This window comes from Eptatretus burgeri, chromosome 4, assembly GCF_056783735.1.
Source record: "Eptatretus burgeri isolate ZD-2024b chromosome 4, Ebu_testis_v1, whole genome shotgun sequence".
In the NCBI taxonomy this organism is placed as follows: Eukaryota; Metazoa; Chordata; class Myxini; order Myxiniformes; family Myxinidae; genus Eptatretus; species Eptatretus burgeri.
Genome location: NC_140964.1, coordinates 72,349,955 through 72,372,457, shown reverse-complemented (window position 1 = coordinate 72,372,457; position 22,503 = coordinate 72,349,955). Strand labels below are relative to the sequence as shown.

The 22,503-nt window shown below is 42.9% G+C and overlaps 1 protein-coding gene across 5 annotated transcripts in view; it reads left to right on the top strand.

Annotated features, from left to right (window-relative positions):
• The first annotated feature begins 9,411 nt into the window (after positions 1–9,411).
• KIF23 (kinesin family member 23) overlaps positions 9,412–22,503 on the top strand; it is a 36,166-nt gene continuing 23,074 nt past the window's right edge. For all 5 annotated transcript variants that reach the window (XM_085878630.1, XM_085878627.1, XM_085878629.1 and 2 more), the window contains exons 1-6: positions 9,412–9,565; positions 9,786–9,849; positions 11,893–12,021; positions 12,139–12,244; positions 12,463–12,599; positions 18,366–18,478. In XM_085878630.1, coding sequence (XP_085734756.1) covers positions 9,555–9,565; positions 9,786–9,849; positions 11,893–12,021; positions 12,139–12,244; positions 12,463–12,599; positions 18,366–18,478 — 560 coding nt within the window. In that variant the 5' untranslated portion in view covers positions 9,412–9,554. The remainder of the gene's footprint in view (positions 9,566–9,785; positions 9,850–11,892; positions 12,022–12,138; positions 12,245–12,462; positions 12,600–18,365; positions 18,479–22,503) is intronic.

Genomic DNA, 22,503 nt, shown 5'->3' with positions numbered 1-22,503 from the left:
TCAGGTGAGGCCGTAGGTAGGTCCAGGGGGCCATTAGTGTATTCGTTGATGCAGGTACCCGAGGAGAGGGGCCTGGCATGCCAGTGTAGTGTTCAATGGGACCGGGTGCCCGAGCAGTGGGACCCGGGGCGCCAAAATGCCAAGTGGGCACCGAGGGGGGAGTACCAGTGAGGGCATCCCCCATGTTAGGGTGAGGAGCAGGCAAGCTCGGAGGCAGTTCCAGCGCCCCGGGGATGATCATGGTGAGTATGCAGGTGGGCAGACCTGCTAGTGGAGCCACACTACCCAGCCATGAAATTGTGCGATGGCACAGAAAGAAAATTTGGTGGGCAATGCCCAAAATTGTGAGAGCACCAATAAGTAGGCGATGGGAATTTGGGTTTTTATAACCCCATAGTTTAACAAAGGCCTCTTGGCAGGGTATAACCCCGGGGAAAGTTTAAAAGTGGAACAATATTAGCGTAGTTAGGATTGATGAAGACCCCTTCACACCATCCACTGTCGGGATGATCGCCGGCTGCTGGACTTGCCCTCCTGTCGGACTTGAGAACGAGACTTGTTACGATGTAAGTGTAAGATTGCATGTAGTTCGGCTCTTCCTTCCCATGGAACCTTGGGGGGATTGGGTACGAATTTGGCAATGGGGATAGTAGGATATAGGAGACGAGACGTAGTGACGAATTGTAAAAAGAGGGGGGCTGGGGTAGTGTATATGGGAAAGACGGATGTGTGCGGACGAGTAGGGCCAACCTCGAGCTCTCTCTCCCAGCACCACCGCCACTGCCCCAGGTATGTGCACACCAGGGACTGGCTGACCATGTTGGTCGGACCTGGTGTTTGGCATTACCTGGATTACCTTTTTTTTCTTTTCATGCTGTTGCTGTTTGCTGTTTCGCTTTGTCTCGCCACTGCCCCAGGACCATCAAGGCTGTTCTACATCAAGACATCACTCACCTCACTTCACCATTTGCTCCGTGACCTGTGTTCCACCCACATCTGTTCTGTGGACTGCTACTTGCTGCAGCCTCATACCAGGTGACACCGTTCCAGTTATCATGGTGGTTTTGTTTGTTATATTTTGTTGAACTGCATTTACTGTAGCAGCATGCGACCACACTTATGGACTGCCACTTTGTTGCACCCCCTTTGTACCAGCTCATACCAGCTTCCTGCCAGCTCATACCAGCTCAGAGCAGCTTTATACCAGCTCATACCAGGCTCATGCCAGTTGCTTCACTTGTTTTGCCACGTATCACCTTGGCCATGAACTGCACAAACACAGCTCCGTGGAGGGGAAGTGGCTCAATTCTTGTTGCTGTTTCTTGACAATTTTTGTTTAGAAGGCCCCAACGTTTATGGCCTGTATGCCGGTCACTGGCCTGCCAGTTTATTTTGTTAGGTGTGCTGATGAAGAGCATGAAGGTGGCAAGAATCAGCAGGTGTTCTCCCCCCCTCTCCACAATTTTTCTTCTGCATTTCTCCAGGTCCTGGGTCAGAAATTGTATATAGTTGTATGGTTGTGTCAATTACTAAAGCCCACCGGTTGTGTGTTGTAGTTTCAAAAATTCCGGCAATTTCGGTGGAGCATAAGGTTGTCTGTGTGAGTCAGTTAGGTAGTTCCCAACGCATCAGGTGGGACATATCTAGTTTAAATTGTCGCACACACTGAAGAGTAGGGTTAAAATGTACTAGGTAGGGGGTAACTTCACCTGCATGTCACATGGTAGTGCTAATTACAATGTTGCGATTTTTTAATTGTTTTTTTTTGAACCGATGTCGCCAGCTGTTGGACGACTCGGGACGAGTCTGGGACAGGGAAAGGGGTAGTGTTACGGATTTCAGAATCCGGTCTGATGAATGCATCCACACACCCAGGTCCTCAGACAGTTATTTCTTTCAATGCATGTTCAGATTAGACCCATCCCCATGTCTAATGGGATCTTAAATGTGATGCGTTGAGAAGGGTAAAGGATAGATCCCCTCTCTTATGGGAAGCTTTTTTTCATTATGACGGACACGTTCACACACATTTATTTCACAAGCTCCGAAGCCCACCCTCATTTTTCCTCAGCAACATTCTTTCGCCAGCTTCGACGCCCGCCTTTTTTGAGAGTGCATGGGTTGTCATGGTAACCATGCCCCAGTGGGGGGGGGGTTAGCTTGGGGCAGACGGCACCCCGCGGAGACGGCCCGGTGATATAAAAAGGAGCAAGAGAAAGCGTGAGGGACGTTCTGTGAGGAGAGACGTTCTGAGATATAAAAAAGTGAGGAAAAAGCGAAAGAGGGACGTTCTGAGAGGAGAGATGTTCTGAAGAGAAAGAGATACAGTCTGAGGAGAAAAAGTGTGAAGAGAAAAAGTCCAGAGAGAAAAAAGCAATGGGGCGAGAGAAGCGACCAAGAAGCGGGTGTCTAACCAGCGCCGAAGAGACAATTTGCCCTTCCAGTGCTTCGGCAAGCGAGCGTGTGGTGCGCGTGTGGGTGTGAGCAGCGCCGCCAACAAGTGAGGGATGGGTCGGTCACCAACAACACCAGGATCTAAACCCGTGACAGACGATCTCGGTGCCCTCCAGATTTCGACTGGCGTTCAAGGCTGCCCCGCGAGAGGGTGCACGGCAAAGCTGGGTGCTGGCGACGGACGTGACACGCACGCACACATTTTCAGGACGTTTTCGCTTCACGGACAACATTCTGGTGAGCAAGACAATTCTCCCCCTCCCCTCCCCCTGAATGATCTGCTGAGTACCCTTGTCTGTGTTTAGCGGTAAGTAACTCAACCCCCGATAAGCATCTGCTCTTTGTCTCTTTCCTGGCATTTTGAATGATTTTGTTTGAAATTCATTCTTTATTTACCTCAGCAAATAAAAGGTTCTTTTTATTTATTTATTTTGCTATTAATAAATTAGTTGTCGATTTCCAACCTGTCCATGTTTGTCCTTTCCTTCAATGATCTAGCATTGTTCAAACCGAGATAGACCGGGAGGTAATTACCACAAATTTGACCAAAAAATCATCGGCACGCACCAGCGGTTAAAACACTCGGCCGCCAAAATAAAAATCTAATCAGATAATATTGGTGCTTTGCCGAGGGCGTGCTCCCCGCTCAGGTAATCACGTGACCTCTAGTTAAACGGAATAATTAGACGGTGGAAACTGGAACTCGTGGTTGACTGGGTGGCGTTCGTGGTTCTAAAACAACCCACCGTACCACAACGTTAATTGTGAGCGGTGGCCCCAGGTCCGGCTCTACCGAGGACAACGGGGGATTAATCCCCCTGAGTGACAAGCTGGTGTCTCGGTACCCGTCACCGCAACAATATTACCAATGTTCCACAAAACTCATCATTATGTCGATGATTCTCCAAATTCTTCAAACTCAACTGCACATCCACAGCGAAAGGTAAAACTTTGGGCTTAGAATTACACAAACATTGGGTACATTCATGTTCTTCAATGTATGGTAAATCACGAGGTATATTTACACAGAAAAGGTGATACCATTTGTCACACACATTATGCTGAATCCAGTCCACTTTTTGCTGGAAAAGAGAATCCATATTATGACAGGGATCTGCAGTACACAGATTGTCAGTCTCTACAGCAAGCTGTGGTGCTGGCTCTGCATCAGGTTGGTGTAAAATCCCTTGTGATGACGACAATACAGTCTTGGGTACTGACTGTGCTTCAAATGTTGCCACAACAGCCACTGGGATATACTGTGATGCAGGCTATGATGACGTCACAACCACTGGAACAGGCTGTGGATCGGTTGATGATGTCACAGGCCGTGGAGAGGTTGATGATGTCACAACCTTGGCAGCTGAGCGAGTCAAGACCATGACTTTACTTGAACACGACAAATCATCCGGAACATGATGAGTCTTTCCAGTGCTCAATAATGCGTGGTCTTCAATTATGGGCACCGGGGAGACCCCCTTCCTTATCAAAAGGCCAGAGAATATGTGGTTCAGAAATCGGTACCCAGGATGATCCAGAAGCGAAGTCTATAACCAGGCCATGGTGCTTGGTACCATTACAACTAATGATGACATTCTTCTTCTTGTGTATGGTAGCTATCACTTTGTTGCAGCGCAGTTGTGCAGTTGATGCTGTGCCCCTATACCAGTACACTGGTACTCATTTCGCCGACCTTGGAAGGATGACAGTCTGAGTCGACCCCACCAGGTGTTAATTCAGTGGCCAACGGGCCTCACACTCAGAACCCTAAGATCCCAAGCCAGCTACCATAGCTGCTAAGCCAACACCAGGCTTAATGATGACATCAATCAACATCCTTCAGTGGAGCAGAATAGAGTGTAATCGGAGTAGTCACACCAGCAGTCTCTGCAGAGACTTGGGCTGATCTCATGGTATGCAGTGGATCAAAATCTCATTGTCATCGTGCTCAAAATCCAGGCCCAATGTGTGGTTCATTTCTGTGCCAATGAGGGATATGCACGATCCAGAGTCACTGAGTGCAGACACGGTCTTTCCCCAAATGGCCAGCTGAATATAAGAGTCAGGTGCTGATGTCTTGGCTGACTCCATAAAGCATACTGAATGGCCTCAGGTGATGTGGCAGGTGGAGGGGCTGTCTCTGATGGTTGTGGTCTCTGGGTAGTCTCTGATGGTTGTGGTCTCTGGGTAGCCTCTGATGGTTGTGGTCTCTGGGTAGTCTCTGATGGTTGTGGTCTCTGGGTAGTCTCTGATGGTTGTGGTCTCTGGGTAGTCTCTGATGGTTGTGGTCTCTGGGTAGTCTCTGATGGTTGTGTCCAAAGTGAAACCATAACCAGGCACCAAACTCCTTAATGGTGTCATCACTCATCTTTCAATCAGACCTGAAGTTTTGCCTGTAAAATTCAGGTGTTCGCTGGTAGCGACACAATCAAATTCCTCAACTGTGAGTAATTATTTGTTGTCATCTGAAAACTCCGCATTTACTTTCTGGCCCTGCTCGTAAGGTAAGGTTCGAGGGCTGAACGCCAACCGGATTCCGGCAAACCTGAGATCGCTTGCCGTTCAAAAGTGTCAAAGTAGCACACAATGTCATCATTGTTGGATAATTTGTGCAAATTGCGAATTTCTGGTGGTGTCACTGGATTCATAGCCCGGCATAAACTTGTCAAAATGGTCATGTCTGTGGTGCTAACAGGAGCAGGAGCAGGAGCAGGACAATGGGCCCCAGGCACCACCATTTCAGGAAGCTCACACAGAAAGCAACACACACACACACACACAGAAAGCAACACACACACACACACACACAGAAAGCAACACACACACACACACACACACACACACACACACACACACACACACACACACACACACACACACACACACACACACACACACACACACACACACACACACACACTTGAGGCTTTGCCATTATTTCATAAATGATGCGCTCAATCTTAGATGTAAAAGGATCAATGTCTACGTTGTTTGCGACACAGGTCCTTGATGTAGACAGCCGTGTATCTTTTCAAGTTGGACTCCTCATGATCAGCCATGTTGGCGTTGACAACTTCTATGTTGTCAAACATTTTCTGTGGAGGCCCCTTCAAAAGTCTCCAAGCCACTGACCTCAACCAAGACCATCGAAGGCAGGGAAAAAAAGTCTCGGTGCTCCTGAGCACAAACAGAGCTTTCGACATGAAATAACAACAGGGAACCAGGTTAGCCACTCCATTCTTCAAACTGGATCGACGAGCTGTCAGAACTCAATGGCGACGCTGTGCTTTTTTTCTTGGTCTGCCCAGCAGGCTCAGAAATTGCAAAACATCCACAGCAAAGGAATGGTCTTCTTATTATTATTCTTCTTCTTCTTTTTCTTCTGTTCTTCTTCTTTTTCTTCTGTTCTTCTTCTTCTTCTTCTTTTTCTTCTGTTCTTCTTCTTCTTCTTCTTCTTTTTATTCTGATCTTCTTCTTCTTCTTTTTCTTCTGATCTTCTTCTTCTTCTTCTTCTTCTTTTTCTGCTGTTCTTCCTTTTCTTCTTCTTCTTCTTCTTCTTCTTCTTCTTCTTCTTCTTCTTCTTCTTCTTCTTCTTCTTTTTCTGCTGTTCTTCTTGCTTTTCTTCTTCTTCTTCTTCTTCTTCTGCTGTTCTTCTTCTTCTTCTTCTTCTTCTGCTTCTTCTTCTTCTTTTTCTTCTGTTCTTCTTTTTCTGCTGGTCTTCTTCTTCTTCTTCTTTTTCTGCTGTTCTTCTTCCTTTTCTTCTTCTTCTTCTTCTTCTTCTTCTTCTTCTTCTTCTTCTTTTTCTGCTGTTCTTCTTCCTTTTCTTCTTCTTCTTCTTCTTCTGCTGTTCTTCTTCTTCTTCTTCTTCTTCTTCTTTTTCTTCTGTTCTTCTTTTTCTGCTGGTCTTCTTCTTCTTCTTCTTTTTATGCTGGTATTCTTTTTCTGCTGGTCTTCTTCTTCTTCTTCTTTTTCTGCTGTTCTTCTTCTTCTTCTTCTGCTGTTCTTCTTCTTCTTCTTCTTCTTCTTCTTCTTCTTCTGCTGTTCTTCTTCTTCTTCTTCTTCTGCTGTTCTTCTTCTTCTTCTTCTTCTTCTTTTTATGCTGGTATTCTTCTTCTTCTTCTGCTGTTCTTATTCTTCTTCTTCTGCTGTTCTTCTTCTACTTCTTCTTCTTCTTCTTCTGTTCTTATTCTTCTTCTTTTTCATCTTCTTCTGTTCTTCTTCTTCTTCTTCTGTTCTTATTCTTCTTCTTTTTCATCTTCTTCTGTTCTTCTTCTTCTTCTTTTTATTCTTCTACTTCTTCTTCTTCTTCTTCCTCTTCTGTTCTTCTTTTTCTGCTGTTCTTCCTTTTCTTCTTCTTCTTCTTCTTCTTCTTCTTCTTCTTCTTCTTCTTCTTCTTCTTCTTCTTCTTCTTTTTCTGCTGTTCTTCTTCCTTTTCTTCTTCTTCTTCTTCTTCTTCTTCTTCTTCTGCTGTTCTTCTTCTTCTTCTACTTCTTCTTCTTCTTCTTCTGTTCTTATTCTTCTTCTTTTTCATCTTCTTCTGTTCTTCTTCTTCTTCTTTTTATTCTTCTACTTCTTCTTCTTCTTCTTCTTTTTCTTCTGTTCTTCTTCTTCTTATTATTCTTCTTCTTCTATTTTATTCTTCTTCTTCTTCTTCTTCTTCTTCTTTTTCTTCTGTTCTTCTTCTTCTCTTCTTCTTCATCTTCTTCTGTTCTTCTTCTTCTTCTTTTTCTTCTGTTCTTCTTCTTCTTCTTCTTCTTCTTCTTCTTCTTCTTTTTCTTCTGTTCTTCTTTTTCTGCTGGTCTTCTTCTTCTTCTTTTTCTGCTGTTCTTCTTCCTTTTCTTCTTCTTCTTCTTCTTCTTCTTCTTCTTCTTCTGCTGTTCTTCTTCTTCTTCTTCTTCTTTTTCTGCTGTTCTTCTTCCTTTTCTTCTTCTTCTTCTTCTTCTTCTTCTTCTTCTTCTTTTTCTGCTGTTCTTGTTCTTCTTCTTCTTCTTCTTCTTCTTCTTTTTCTTCTGTTCTTCTTTTTCTGCTGGTCTTCTTCTTCTTCTTCTTTTTATGCTGGTATTCTTTTTCTGCTGGTCTTCTTCTTCTTTTTCTTTTCCTGCTGTTCTTCTTCTTCTTCTTCTTCTGCTGTTCTTCTTCTTCTTCTTCTTCTTCCTCTGCTGTGCTTCTTCTTCTTGTTCTTCTGCTGTTCTTCTTCTTCTTCTTCTTCTTCTTCTTCTTCTTCTTCTTCTGCTGTTGTTCTTCTTTTTCTTCTTCTTCTTCTTCTTCTTCTTCTGCTGTTCTTCTTCTTCTTCTTCTTCTGCTGTTCTTCTTCTTCTTCTTCTTCTTCTTTTTATGCTGGTATTCTTCTTCTTCTTCTTCTGCTGTTCTTATTCTTCTTCTTCTGCTGTTCTTCTTCTACTTCTTCTTCTTCTTCTTCTGTTCTTATTCTTCTTCTTTTTCATCTTCTTCTGTTCTTCTTCTTCTTCTTTTTATTCTTCTACTTCTTCTTCTTCTTCTTCTTCTTTTTCTTCTGTTCTTCTTCTTCTCTTTTTCTTCTTCTTCTTCTTTTTCTTCTGTTCTTCTTCTTCTCTTCTTCTTCATCTTCTTCTGTTCTTCTTCTTCTTCTTCTTCTTCTTCTTCTTCTTTTGCTTCTGTTCTTCTTCATCTTCTTCTGTTCTTCTTCTTCTTCTTCTTCTTCTTCTTCTTCTTCTTCTTCTTCTTCTTCTTCTTCTTCTTCTTCTTCTTCTTCTGTTCTTCTTCTTCTTCTGTTCTTTTTCTTCTGTTCTTCTTCTTCTCTTCTTCTTCATCTTCTTCTGTTCTTCTTCTTCTTCTTCTTTTTCTTCTGTTCTTCTTCTTCTCTTCTTCTTCATCTTCTTCTGTTCTTCTTCTTCTTCTTCTTCTCTTCTTCTTCATCTTCTTCTGTTCTTCTTCTTCTTCTTCTTCTTCTTCTTTTTCTTCTGTTCTTCTTCTTCTCTTCTTCTTCATCTTCTTCTGTTCTTCTTCTTCTTCTTCTTCATCTTCTTCTGTTCTTCTTCTTCTTCTTCTTCTTCTTCTTCTTCTTCTTCTTCTTCTGTTCTCTTCTACTTCTTCTTCCTCTTCTTCTTTTCTTCTTCTTCCTCTTCTTCTTTTTATTCTTCTTCTTCTTCTTCCTGTGTTTTTTATTACGTACCAAAATGATGCAAGCCAAAGTGATCAAATACAAGGAACTTTATATTATCCTGTACTTCCAAATCGTTGGCAGAGTGAGCAGCCGAGAGAACGTACATGTCTGCGGAAGGCATTGATCAATGTGTGTGCCGCCTCTCGGAAGAGAACCTGCCACACCTTTTCCTTTCTATGTACGTATTTTCAGTTCAGTGCACGATGTTCTCTTCAGGAGTATTATTGATCAATGCAAACAACCTCAGCGGTATAGTTCGCTGGAGCTATCTTTTTTTTCTTTTTTTTTCTTGAAATTATTGATCACAAATGAGTTCTTGGCACGAATACACCTGTTTTATGATATTAAAACCAAATTGGTCAGGTGGAGGTGAGGGAGGATACATTTTGGCTTTTAAATTTTTGACAAAACGGGTGGAAGACCTGAGAAGAACAATAAAAAGCTCAGTTATTGATAAATTATAAGGAATCATTTAAAATGTGAATAAATGATGATTACTTTCGTTCCTTTAGCACAAAAAAAACGCATTTTCTCCAAATGGCAAATCACTCCCTTTTTGACTCCGACCTTCCGCGGCCCCATACCTTGTGACAAATCAATGGAATATATTATAAATTGCGGAAATTTCAGGGACTTTGAGAGCCGTGTTGGATCTACCAGGAGTACTCTCAACTCTGTCAGGTGGTACAAGAATTCCTTACACTCGTTGGGCGAATTATGCCATTTTGATCGCATTCAGTTGGGTGGCGTGTATAGAGCCTGGCGGCTCTGAAAGCGCCATTAAAATTATTTTTTAAAAGAAGAAGAAGAGAACACTTCGAAAGCTGATTGGTTGGTTTGAAAGTCAGTGTGTTGGGCGGTTTATTTAGGCTCGGTGTTGGTGTGTGTGGCGTTGCGGCGGTTTGATTTCTGGCATTTTTTTTTCAGAGAAACGTTGGGACTTTGGAATTTGGACACAATGAAGAACCAGTAAGATGTCGAGTTTTTGACACTATTTACGAGAGTGATGTATATGTATATTTTTTGAGTATTAATCACGGGATGTGCAAATGCCAAAGGTTTGTCGGCATTCGGGCCTGGGGTGGGAAGGCTTTGTTTGCATGAAACCTTTCGGTTTTTGAGGGGACTGTAGAAGTAAGGGTGTGTGACTGTGTGACTGTCTGTGTGATGTTCACCCTATCGTTCACAGAAAAGGCAGGACTCCAAGGAAAGGTAACAAGCCTTCAAACTCGAAGCCCAAGGATACCGTTGGGGTAAGGAAGCTTTTGGTTGTAAAAGTTTTTCCCTACTCTTCTCCCAAGCCATAATATTTGATGACAAAAGCACTTGGTTATTTTATTACTAGATTAGTATGAATCTTGTGTTTCCAGATAACATGCTTGTTATACTTCATTTCTTTTGACACAAATTTGCTCTCGATTATGTCCATCGTTTTCACCACCGAGGGGGTCTTCATCCGGAACTGTGCAAGCATCGTACGCCCAGTGATGCCTTTTCATGGGCGAGGGGCCTTCATGTGAATTCATGAAACAGATGGTGAAACCTCATTATTTTTCATCATCACAATGTGCTGATTTTGACTTTATGGCCACTCCCCCTTTAGAGGTACTTGGGCACATTATGCTTTCACAGGGCACCTTTCAATCCGTCTGCTTTCCCATTTTAACATTTTGGGGCCAACGAGTCAGACTTGACTCCCACACTTTTTGGAAGTCTTATGTTCTTTACACAAGCTCCTCCTTGATGGTCACTCACTACAGAAGATGAGCTATGCTCTTCTTTAGTGACAAAAGGTAAGAATTGTGAGATTTTTTGCTGAATCAGTTATGTTGCCTGTTGTTTAAAGGGGAGATCCAGTAATTATTAAGCTGTCATATCATATCTGCTCAGACTTTGAAAGTTGCAAGTGGTAAAATTCTGACCAACCACATTTGTCTGATAGCAGTCATCTAGTGTAAAAAATACAAATAATAATTTTTTTTTTCAAGAAAAAGGTGACTCTGACCAAAAAAAGTACTGATGTACCCTGCCAATGTTGTGATGAGTAAAAGCAGGTCTGGTCTGTTCTAGTCCAGTAAAAGATCGACCCTGCTAATCTAGGAATAAACGAACAAGAGTAAAACCAGATCTGCTTTTACTTGTTGCCTCCGCCACCAGAGGTGAAGGAGGTTGTTTTCACCCCCTTTCTGTCTGTCTGTCTGCTTGTCTGTGTGCAGGATATCTCAAATAGTTGTGGACGCATTCGAATGAAATTTTGTGGACAGGTTGGGTGTGTCGCAAGGACGAATTGATTAGATTTTTTTGGTGAAGATCCGAATCTGGGTCTGCATAACGAGAATTATTTAATTTTTTGATGTGATTCTTCACCGTTGAGAGATTGGGCCAAAAACGATACATAGCATGATATTTCAAAAATGTACTCGGCCCGATATGTTCTGGATGATCAGGCATTACGTGGCGGAGGTATGCACTCTACCAAGTGCCCTTCTAGTTATTCCCTTGCTTTCGAAGAAAAGCGGGAATATTGTGATTGTCTCCGACCGCCCATCCGTCCGTCCGTCCATCTGTCTTACCCTGTAACTCCTCCTACACCGTTTGAAATAAGAACTTGAAACTTTGGGACATAGTAGATATATGTACGGGGAAGTGCACAACACTTTCGGATTTTTGATATGACCCCTAGGGGTTGGGGTCATGGGGGTCAATTAAAAAAAAAATTGTCTTGTCGCTTTTTTTTTTTTTTTTAAAGTGTATTTACCATTGTACATGGTAAATTATTTTATAAAGAACTTACTTATGTGGCCCCCATGAGTGACAAACAGTCACAGGTTTTACTGTATTAATCTAACTGATTATGAATAATTAATATTGTACACAGTTCATTCCTGTGATTAAATTGATGCACAGTTCTCTATTGCTGGACAGTGTTAAATTAATGTTTCATGAAATGTTGACATGCTTGCAATGACTTCTGATTTGGTAAACATAGTAAGTCTTTGGTCATAAAGCACATCAAATAGAAAAGAATAGTCAATCCATTTTTCAAGATAAAATTTCACCTCGCGTTAATGGGACAAGGCAGTGCACGTGGGAATATGCGATTGTGTGCCATCGACAACGTAGTTCTAGTTTATCACTAGGTTAGTTGGGTTGATCTTGTTGCATTTTTGGTTGGATGTGCTATTTATCTTAATTTTTTTTTAACTATGTGGAATCTTGATCACCACAATCTTATCATGATGTATTACATTTACTCATTAATTCCATATCAAATTTTTCGTGATTTATTTTCCAAGGTTTACTGTCGGATAAAACCCCTGAGTGCTGAAGACGAGGAATGCTGCGTTGAAGTGATCAGCGAAACAACTGTGCAAGTTCACCCGCCGGACGGTTCGAAAGCCTTTCGCAATGGGGAATACAAGGAGGTGAGTTGAGAGGTTGCATCCTGTCTTTCCAAACAGGATGGTTCGTGTAATGTTTGCACATATTTGGATACTTATTTGGCAAACACACCAGCATTTTTTATTTCTGTTAATATATAGATGCAGTACACCTTCAAAAAGGTATTTGGATCACCCGTCGTACAAAAGGAAGTGTTTGATGTCACAGCAAAGCTGCTGGTGGAAGATTTGCTCCAAGGGAAAAACGGTGCGTTGTGAGTTTGTAATGCCGTTGCAAGCAAGCGGTGTACAGTTTTTACAAGGTGTGCATAGTGAATCATTTTGAAATATGGTGGCCAGGTACTGTACCTATTGTTCTTTAAAGGTGAAAGCAGTTTGTATCAGACAATTGTGATGCTGAACGAGAGTTGTGAAAGTGAGTTAAAAAAAAAAGTCTTCCAAATTTCTTGTTGCACTTGTCATCAGGGTTGCTCTTCACGTACGGAGTGACCGGTGGTGGAAAAACGTACACGATGACTGGTGCACCCGGGAATGCGGGTCTCCTTCCTCGTTGCTTGGATATGATCTTCAACAGCATTTCCCATCTACAGGCAAAGAAATATGTAAGCTTTCATTGTCGCCTTTTATTTCTGTTCTTCACCTCCACTACCAAAGGTGGCTGGTGGTTGTATTTAACCCCCGTTTGTCTGTCTCTGTGTGAGCAGGTTATCTTAAAAAGTTATGGATTTGAACTAAATTTGGTGGACAGGTTGGGTGACAAGTAATAATTCAAAAAGTTGTCGACGGATTATGTCAAAACTTAGTGGATGCATTTGGTCAGTGATAAATAAGAACAAGCCAATTGCATTTTGGTTCCGGTCCAAATGCGTTTACGGCCTATCAGTGGGATACAAAACTTAAACTGTTCAGGTTAACCAAAATCGAATTGGCTTGTTTTTGTCACATAACTAACTCATCCACATGGTTTTCTCATCATCCATCCACAACCTTTTGAGTTATTGTGCTCAGACAGACAAACGGGGTTGAATACATAACCTCTGTCCACCTTCGGTAAGTTGGACTTGATTGTTGCTGACATGACTTTTCTTTTTGATTAACCGATTGCGCTCCACATCAAGCAAATGCCTCTGTTGAGAGCTTGGGGTAGTGCAAGTCTGTTCCATGAAATGGAATGAAACGATGTACACAGTTTTTTATATATATATATATATATATATATATATATATATATATATATATATATATATATATATATATATATATATATATATATAATATATATTTTTGAATATTATTTTTTAGAAAACCGAGAGAAGAAGAGAAAGCTGTGGATAGGTTGCCTAAAAAAACAATATGTGAGCATCATCACGACACAAGTTAATTTACCAATTTTTTTCAGCGTACAAGTCGATACTTCTTTTTTCTTTTTCTTTTTTTCTTCCGGAGGTCCTGGTTTCGACTTCTACTCAGAATCGACTTGTCTCTGGTTTAAGATGTTGAATTGCATAAATGGATTTTTTTTTTTGCAAAATGTGATCTTTTCTGAAATATATTGTATAATTGCCAATTTAAAACGCATTACAGCAAGCTTCCACTTAACATTGTGGATGCGTTCCTAAAAAGTGCCACGTTAAGCAAACAAGATATTCCCATGGATGTCTTGTTATAATTGGGGGATACATATGCCAGGCACATTTTCAGTTGACCTCTTTCTGTGCTTTTATTTTATTTATTTATTTTTAATACGTAGATGAAGCTCGTGGAAGAGCTAGTTGGTGCACTGAACGGATCGGGACGGAACAGACAAACAGGATGCAAATCATGCATGCCTGGAGAAGAAAACTCCAGGGAGGAAAAAATGTAAATTTGGGTGGGGTTAACAAGGGCAAAAAAAAAATCGTGGTTTTAGATTGGGGACTATCTCAGATGGTTGTGAACACCTGTCTTGAAGACCTGGAGGGAAGAATAACATTGAAGAGTATGTGAAAGTTGGTTCCATAGGTGGGGTAAAAAGAGGAACGAATGAGTGGAGGTGAGCAGTGATCTTGGATTTAGGTAGTTTTACCAGAAGGGGGTTGATGGTGGACCATGTGAGCCCTTCAGAAACTTGGGGGGGGTTAGATGGGTTGGGGGGACAAAGCATGGAAAGCTGGGGGTGCAAGACCAGAAAAGAGGGGGTAGAAGACTGAGACCACCGACCTGTCTGTGACAACGAAGTAATAAGCCCATAGACTCTGCTTCAGTGTGGGGGATTCCAATGATCTTGAAGGCCTTAGTTTCTACAGAAACAAGTTGAGCAAGATGTGAGAATGGAGCCAACCTCGATGGGAGAGCAGTACTCCATCAAGCTGTATATTAAGGCATTGTATGTGGATAGGAGTTCATGTGTGCCAAGGAAGGACTAGACGATGGAGGATACCCAGTCGGCGGCTGGCTTTGGAGGGCTACTTTGAAATGCGGTTTGCCCAAGAAAGATCATGGCTGATGGTGAGACCCTGGAGTTTGAATGACTGAACCTTCTCAAGAGGATTGTTAAGAAAGTAGATTGTGGGGTGGTGTGCCAGACGGTCCTTTCGAAGGGAGAACGAGCAAGCGAGTGAGTGGGATTTGTCAGGAAGGAAAGATGTATTCCAAGTGTTTGACCAGCATGTGATATATATATATTTTTTTTGATTTTTAAAAATTAACATATATATATATATATTTGTTTTTTTTTTAACAAGGTCTGAAGAGAGGGAAGAGAAGAGGCTGTGCATATTATGCCTGTTGGAAGGATCAGTGATGTGATTGCACAGGGTGGGGTTAAAAACAAATAGATAAAGAGGATTTTCCAGAGTCGGCGAGATCATTAATGAAGATCAGGACTAGGACTTGGCCCAGAATGAAGGTGGTGGAGGTATGCGCTCTATCGAGTGCCCTTCTAGTGTTTTTCAGTGATTCTTCACCGTTGAGAGATGGGGCTAAACAATATATATATATATATATATATATATATATATATATTTTTTTTTTTTCCCCATGTTGAAGGCTCCAGTATACCTCCAAAGGTAGAGAGTACCTCTGCCACAATGCCTGATCCACGAGAACATATCTGGCTCAATACATTTTTGAAATATCATGCTATATAGTACGATATAGTTTTTGGCCCCCTCTCTCAATGGTGAAGAATCACTTAAAATATTCTACTATCCAGATCTGGATCTTTACCAAAATCTAATCAGTTTGGCCTTGTCACACACTGAACCTGTCCACAAGATTACATCCAGATCCGTCCACAACTTTTTGAGATATCCTGCACACAGACAAACAAATCAACAAGCAGTCATAGATTGGTACTTACGAAATCGTCAACTTGACCTCTGACCTTGTCTAATAAAAGCTGTCTCTCGAAGGTAGCGACGCAAACCAGAAGTTTCTACGATGATTCTGTACCAAACCATCAAAAATCGTAACGTCGACTGAAGCAAAAAAAATCTCTTTCTCCACGCAATTATTTAATATTATTTTAATCAAGGTCACAAAACCATAATATTCGGCCATCCACCAACAATTTTTACATAATCCGACGGCTTAGCGAGGCAGGCATGCGGCGACAACCTTTTTGGGATAAAAAAATGACTTAAACACCATCAGCGCGCACACGCAAAACCATTACGTGACTCAACAATGCGTCTGCTCGAGCGCGCTGCACCACGTGATGCGGCAAGTGAAATTTTTTTATTCAATCTTAAAACGTCTCCAAAACATCCGATTTTTTTTTTTTTTTTTTTTTTTTTTTTTTTTTTTTACCAGAATTTCGACAACCGAGTGTTAAGCGATCGCAAAAACCGAAGACAAAATTAACATTGAAGTTAAAACGAACTCGTAATGTCGACCGAAGCAAAAATACTCCATTTCTCCACATGAATTTTTGGAATTATGTTTGTCCTCACTGTGACCTTGACCTTTGACCGATTTTTACCAAAATCTAATCGGTGCTAGCCATCACCCTCCTGAATCACGTGGTTTAATTTGACATTGGTAGCTTCTTCCGTTCTCGAGTTATCGTGTCTACACACAAACACACACACAAACAAACAAGCAGTCATAGACTGGTACTTACGAAATCGTCAACTTGACCTCTCACCTTGTCTGATAAAAGCTGTCTCGAGAGAAGGTAGCGACGCAAACCAGAAGTTTCTACGATGATTCTGTACCAAATCATCAAAAATCGTAACGTCGACCGAAGCAAAAATCTCCATTTCTCGACGCAATTATTTTATCAGTCACAAAACAATAATATTCGGCCATCCACCAACAATCTTTACATAATCCGATGGCTTAGCGAGTCAGGCATGCGACGATAACCTTTATTGGGATAAAAAAAATCACTTTAAACACCATCCTTATCGAAAACACCGTCGGCACGCACACGGAAAACCTTTACGTGATCAACGACGCCTCTGCTCAAGCGCGCTGCACCACATGACTACCTGTGACGCAGCGAGTGAAATATTTTTTATACAATCTTAAAACGTCTCCAAAACATCCGATTTTTTTTTTTTTTTTTTTTTTTTTTTTTTTTTTTAACCAGAATTTCGACAACCGAGTTTTTTAAGCGATCGCAAAAACCGAAGAAAAATTAAAATCGAAGTAAAAACGAACTCATAATGTCGATCGAAGCAAAAATACTCCATTTCTCCACATGAATTTATGGAATTATGTTTGACCTCACTGTGACCTTGACCGATTTTGACCAAAATGTAATCGGCGCTAGCCATCACCCTCCTGAATCACGTGGTGTAATTTGACATTGGTAGATTCTTCCGTTCTCGAGTTATCGTGCCTACAAACACACACACAAACAAAGGACGGAAGTCATCAATATACTTACGAAATCTTGAGATTTCGTAAGTAACAAGCAGTCATAGACTGGTACTTACGAAATCGTCAGCTTGACCTCTGACCTTGTCTAATAAAAGCTGTCTCTAGAGAAGGTAGCGACGCAAACCAGAAGTTTCTACAATGATTCTGTACCAAACCATCAAAAATCAAATGTTTGACCTCACTGTGACCTTGACCTTTGACCGATTTTGACCAAAATCTAATCAGCACTAGCCATCACCCTCCTGAATCACGTGGTGTAATTTGACATTGGTCGCTTCTTCTGTTCTTGAGTTATCGGGCTTACAAACAAACAGGACGGAAGTCATCAATATACTTACGAAATCTTTAGATTTCGTAAGTAAAAACAGACAGACAAAGGGGTGAAAACAAACCACCTTCATCTTCGGTGGTGGAGGTAAAAATTGGAAAATTAGCCAATTCAACATGTACTTCACATTGACTTGTAAACCAAAAACAATCCGGTAATTAATCTAATTATTTCAAATGAGTAATCCAAATTTACCAAATCTATTTATCATCAATCTATGTATTACTAAAACTCTCATCTTGTATGTATGTTCTCCAAATACAGCCAAAACAGTACATGATAGCGCAAAATTTATTGGGACACCTTACTCACCATTCTCCTGCCAGATTTGAATGAAACTTGATACTGCACACCGCAACAAAAAAATGATTAAAAAATCAATTCCCGATTCGGTCAAGTACTCTTCGGAAGTATTTGATCAATGCAAACAACCTCAGCCGTATAGTTCGCTGGAGGTATCCTTTTTATTTATTTATTTATTTATTTATTTTGAAATGATTTTTTTTTTTCATCAACTGCTGTCACAACGGGAACCCAACAGGTTCACGGGTCGTCTAGTATCTACTAAACATTCTAGCCACTCACGAGGACGATGATTTACAAATCTTTGAAATGCACATGGTCATCAGGGTTCATACATGTAGTTCGTCTTCCTCGACGCTTTTCCCATACGAGTGCCCAAAATGTACATTTACAAAATTCAAAGATGGCGTTGGACAGCCATTCCAGCTGTATCGATCCACAATGTACCACTGAGTTCAACTTTTTACTACGCATTACTTTTCTCAAACTAAATGAAGTGTTTCATGAAATACCAGTGAAAGTCTAAATTTAAACGATATTTATTCTTCCAAAACATCATTTGTGATATGTCATGACTTGGTAATTTTCAGTTTGATCAAAGGTCATCGATTTCACATCTCGTGCTAAAATAACCCATACATCTCGTGAGACTATGGCATTCACCATGCCACAGCAGGAACTTCAGTAGTTTGAGGTATGCTTTCCTGGGAGTTTTCTAATAATTAAATGGTATCCTCTAGTCAAACACTCGTTTAGCATTTTTCACTACTTGAGTGGCCATTTGTAAGATAAGATGCCTTTTCATGGTGTAGAGTTGATTTTGCTTGATTTATTTGTTAAACATTTATCATTTTTGTTTTCTGCCTTTTAGGTTTTCAAACCTGATGACAAGAATGGGATGGACATTCAGGGTGAAGTTGATGCTTTGCTGGAAAGACAAAAGAAGGAGATTCTTCCATCATTTCTGCCAAAAACACCATCCAAGTGTGTACTCATTAGATTACAAAGCTTTTTAACATTTCCCTTTTATTGAAAGTTAGGTTAGGTATGGGAGCATGCGCCAGAGCAGTGCATAGCTGTGTCCACTCAGTCTGTACTCCAAGGGCCTTTGTCTAGCCGTCCCCCAGGCAGATGCCTGGCCCATCCCCATCTCCTTGAGATGCTGATCAACCTGCTACAACCATGAGGCACGTGGTTCTCCACTCACAAGGCTCCCTCGCTGAGAGAATCCAGTGAGCAGGATCTGCATCAGGAAATCGAGCCACGTGTCCATCCAGCCACAGCTGCGCTCACGGGCTATGCAGGTAACAAATCTCATTTGAGTCACAGCAACTCCTCCTCAGAGACAGTCTGACCAGCGATAGCCAAGGATTCTCTGAAGTGACCTGGTACCGAAGGAGTTGTCTTCATCTCACATCCGAGCAAGACTGGAAGCAAAAAAAAAAACATGGACTCTGACTTTCGTCGTCCTGCATGGGAAACGACAGCGCCACACCCCATGATCCAGTGAATCCATGACTCCCCAGACCCGACCTAGATGTCTGACCTCTGGCTCGCAACATGCGGAGATGTGAATGTCACTGCCAAAGTAAGTGAATCTCTCCATGACCTCGACTCCTCAACACAAACAGTTACAGACAAGATGGCAGCATGGAAGATGTCATTGAAAGCCTGGATATTCGTTTTGACCCAGGAAACCCAGAGTCCCAGCCGATCAGATTCCTCATTCAGTGCCTCGAGGGACCCTACAAGGATATCCAGCATCTCTGCTAGGATGACTGCATCATCTGCAAAGTCAAAGTCAGAGATCTTGACATTCCCAAGCAATGCACTGCAGCTTGATCTCTGACAATTTCCCCAGAATCCAGTCCATTCAAGCATTGAAGAGTGTGGGGGGGCCAATACACACCCCCGCCAAACTCCAGTAACAACTGGACTGGAAAGTTGGAGCTGGAACCACCCCACCTCACTGCACTCTGTTGTTGTTGTTGTTGTTGTTGTTGTTGTTGTTGTTGTTGTTGTTCGTCTTTCGGCTGCTCCCGTTGGGGGTCGCCACAGCGGATCATCCGTTATGATCCGCATACTGATTTGGCATAGGTTTTACGCCGGATGCCCTTCCTGACACAACCCTGGTCGCCTCTTACGACACAGGGATAAGGATTGGGTTTCGCCATGATTCTGGGCTGCCCTACACCCTCTCATAGCGTGGCCCAGCACAGAGCTCCCGTCCTCTAGCGATCCTCCAACCCAAGCCTCCGAGTAGCCGGATTACAGGTGCATGCCACTATGCCCGGTTACCTCACTGCACTCTCTGTACCAGAGTAAAGTTCAGAAATCGGCATTGGTGGCACCCCGCAAAGGCCGGGAATTCTCTGGAGGGCATCCCCATTCACTGAATCTAATGCTTTGCAGAGATCAACATCGGCTGTGAGCAACCCCTACCAAAACTCTCCTCTGTGTTCGGTGAGGACACGGAGAGCAAGGATATGGTCAATCGCTGACCTCTTTGGTGTAAAACCTGACTGCTCCGGGTGCTGGTACTCAAGAAGATGATTGTGAACCCTATGCTTAATTATCCGAGCAACGACCTTGCCCGGTACTGAGAGCAGCGTGACCCCTCGGTCGTTGTTGCAGTCCTGTCGATGGTGTTGGCTCAATGGCTAGGGTGGTGGGCTGGGGATCCAAAGGTCCTCAATTCAAATCCCACTTGGCTGTTGAATTGATACCAGGTGAAGTTGATTCGGCCTGTCATCGTTCTGAGGTCTGCAAAATGAGTTCCAGCTTGCTGGGATGATTGAGCCATTTGAGTATCCTGCATCGGAGTGGCGACCTTTCCTGGATTATGCCCAATAGCCCAGAAGACTGCTTTGGCAGCACTGATGCTTTGTGCAGAGTATGGTCCCAATTGATGGATGGGTAATCACCCTTCCCTTTCCAGAGATTGACAACAAGGCCCCTTTTCCAGTGAGTTAGGATTATGATTGTTCTCCAAATGGAGCACAGAACGGTATGCAATGACCCGAGTACAGCATTTCGACAAGCCTTGAGGTTGAGCACGGATGCCACAGATCCCATGGGCTTTACCCCCTTTCAACTGGTTCACCTCAGCCTGTTTCCACAAATGACGGTGGTTCACAGTTGATCGGAGGGTCACAATGGGGATATTTATACCCCTGACATCCAACTCAACAGCTGGTGGGTCAGCCTGGAACAGCGGCTTAAAGCAACCGGCCCACTGGGCCTTCACTTCAGATTCCTTTGTCAAGAGCCCACCACCCTCTGCTCTTACTGCAGTACACTGTGGCATGGGCTTGAAGAAAAGCAATGCACAAATTCCTCTGTAAGCAGGATGAGATTCACTCAGCCACAGGTTATGCTCTACCCCTTCACGGAACATCAAGGATGGTGGGTGGTCTTGAAGGCACATCACAATTCTTCAGCATTCCCCACAACACCTGGACTCCCATAATTCCCACTCGGCATGTTGCCAAACTCAGCTGCCCTCTTTTCCCTGAGCCTGTTAACATCCAGCCCATTCTCCTGGATTTAAGCTGCAACTTCAGAGATGCCACAACAAGCCTGTCGTCGGTATTGAGGAACTGAGCACTCGGGTGGACCCTGCAGTTCTGAATTGATGAGCACATGATCAATCACCTTTGCTACACCTCCAGCATTGGAATACCAAGTGCAGAGATGAGGCTGTGGGCATTAAAACAATGAACCAGCCACCTTTAGGTCGATGACTTCTTGCAAAATCAAGGAATTTGGTGCTATTCTAGTTCAGTTTATGCATTGAAATCCCCCAAGACTAGAAGAGTATCTCGTCTGGGGCACTGATCAACCACGGACTTGAGCGTGGCATCGAATGTCTCCTTCACAGTGAGATCACTTACCTCAATCATAGCATATACAGATATCAGGAAAATGACACCCAAGGAGTGACGAATCCTCAGTCTCATCATTTGCTCGTTGACTGTTGTGACCTCAATTATCATGGGAGTCAGCTTATTCGACAAAGCTACAGCAACTTGTTGGGCATGGTAACAATCAGGGTGACTAGACCAGTAGTGGGTGTAACCACTTGCCATGATCTTGCCACTATCTGGTCTCCGAACCTCAGAGTGCTGCAATACTGATGCTCAAGCGCTAGAGCTCAGACTACAGCAGAGACAGGTGATCATCTTCTCTTCGGGATGGGACTTTCCAGGCACCCACCCGAAGGGACTGCCTTGCGTTAACCGGAAGAGACTGCCATCTGATGGAAGACACCTCAGCACCACCCCGACACACACTCCCGCAATCCAACCCAGGAAGGTTACCCTGTATTTTCCTCCTATCATCAAAGAATGGGGGTCCTGCAGACTTTGTCCCAATCTTGTCATCCAGTGAGCTGCCCTGTGATGGGCAGCTGCACAGGAGGTACTTCCCTCTGAGTGGGTTTTCAGTTTTTAGTGTGTTTTTGTGAAGTGCTGTTATTGTGGCTGGAGTGCAAATCCTGCCACCAACCTCCTAGGAAACGTTGCGCACTGCAGGAGGATATCCACAGATGCAGTTGAGCACCAGATATGGATGACTTGGCTCACAAGGAGCTCCACTGCCCTTTGGCAGGTTTTGTTTTTCGTCCAGCTTGGTGTACATATCCATACACCCTCCTCAACCAGACAACCTGGTGGGGGGAACCCGTTTAGTTATAAACACTTGACCATGAACAGGTTAGTACAGGTTTTACATGATACCTGTAGCAAGTCACAGATCTGATCTGGGTTGGGTGCCACCATATCGGCCGGGCTGCTCTGTGCCGTCTCGCATGCCACAGTGCAGTTCCCTTCCTCAAGCGATCCCTCCCAGCCCAAGCCTCTGAGTAGCCGGATTGCAGGTGCATGCTACATACTGTTGTACATTTTTGTACTATAGTCGAGGGTTTTGAGTTTGCAATTGTCTGAAAATGTTACTGCAGGTGTGCTTTTTTTGTGTGGGGTGGGAGTGGCTGTGGAGTCTCATCAGTATAC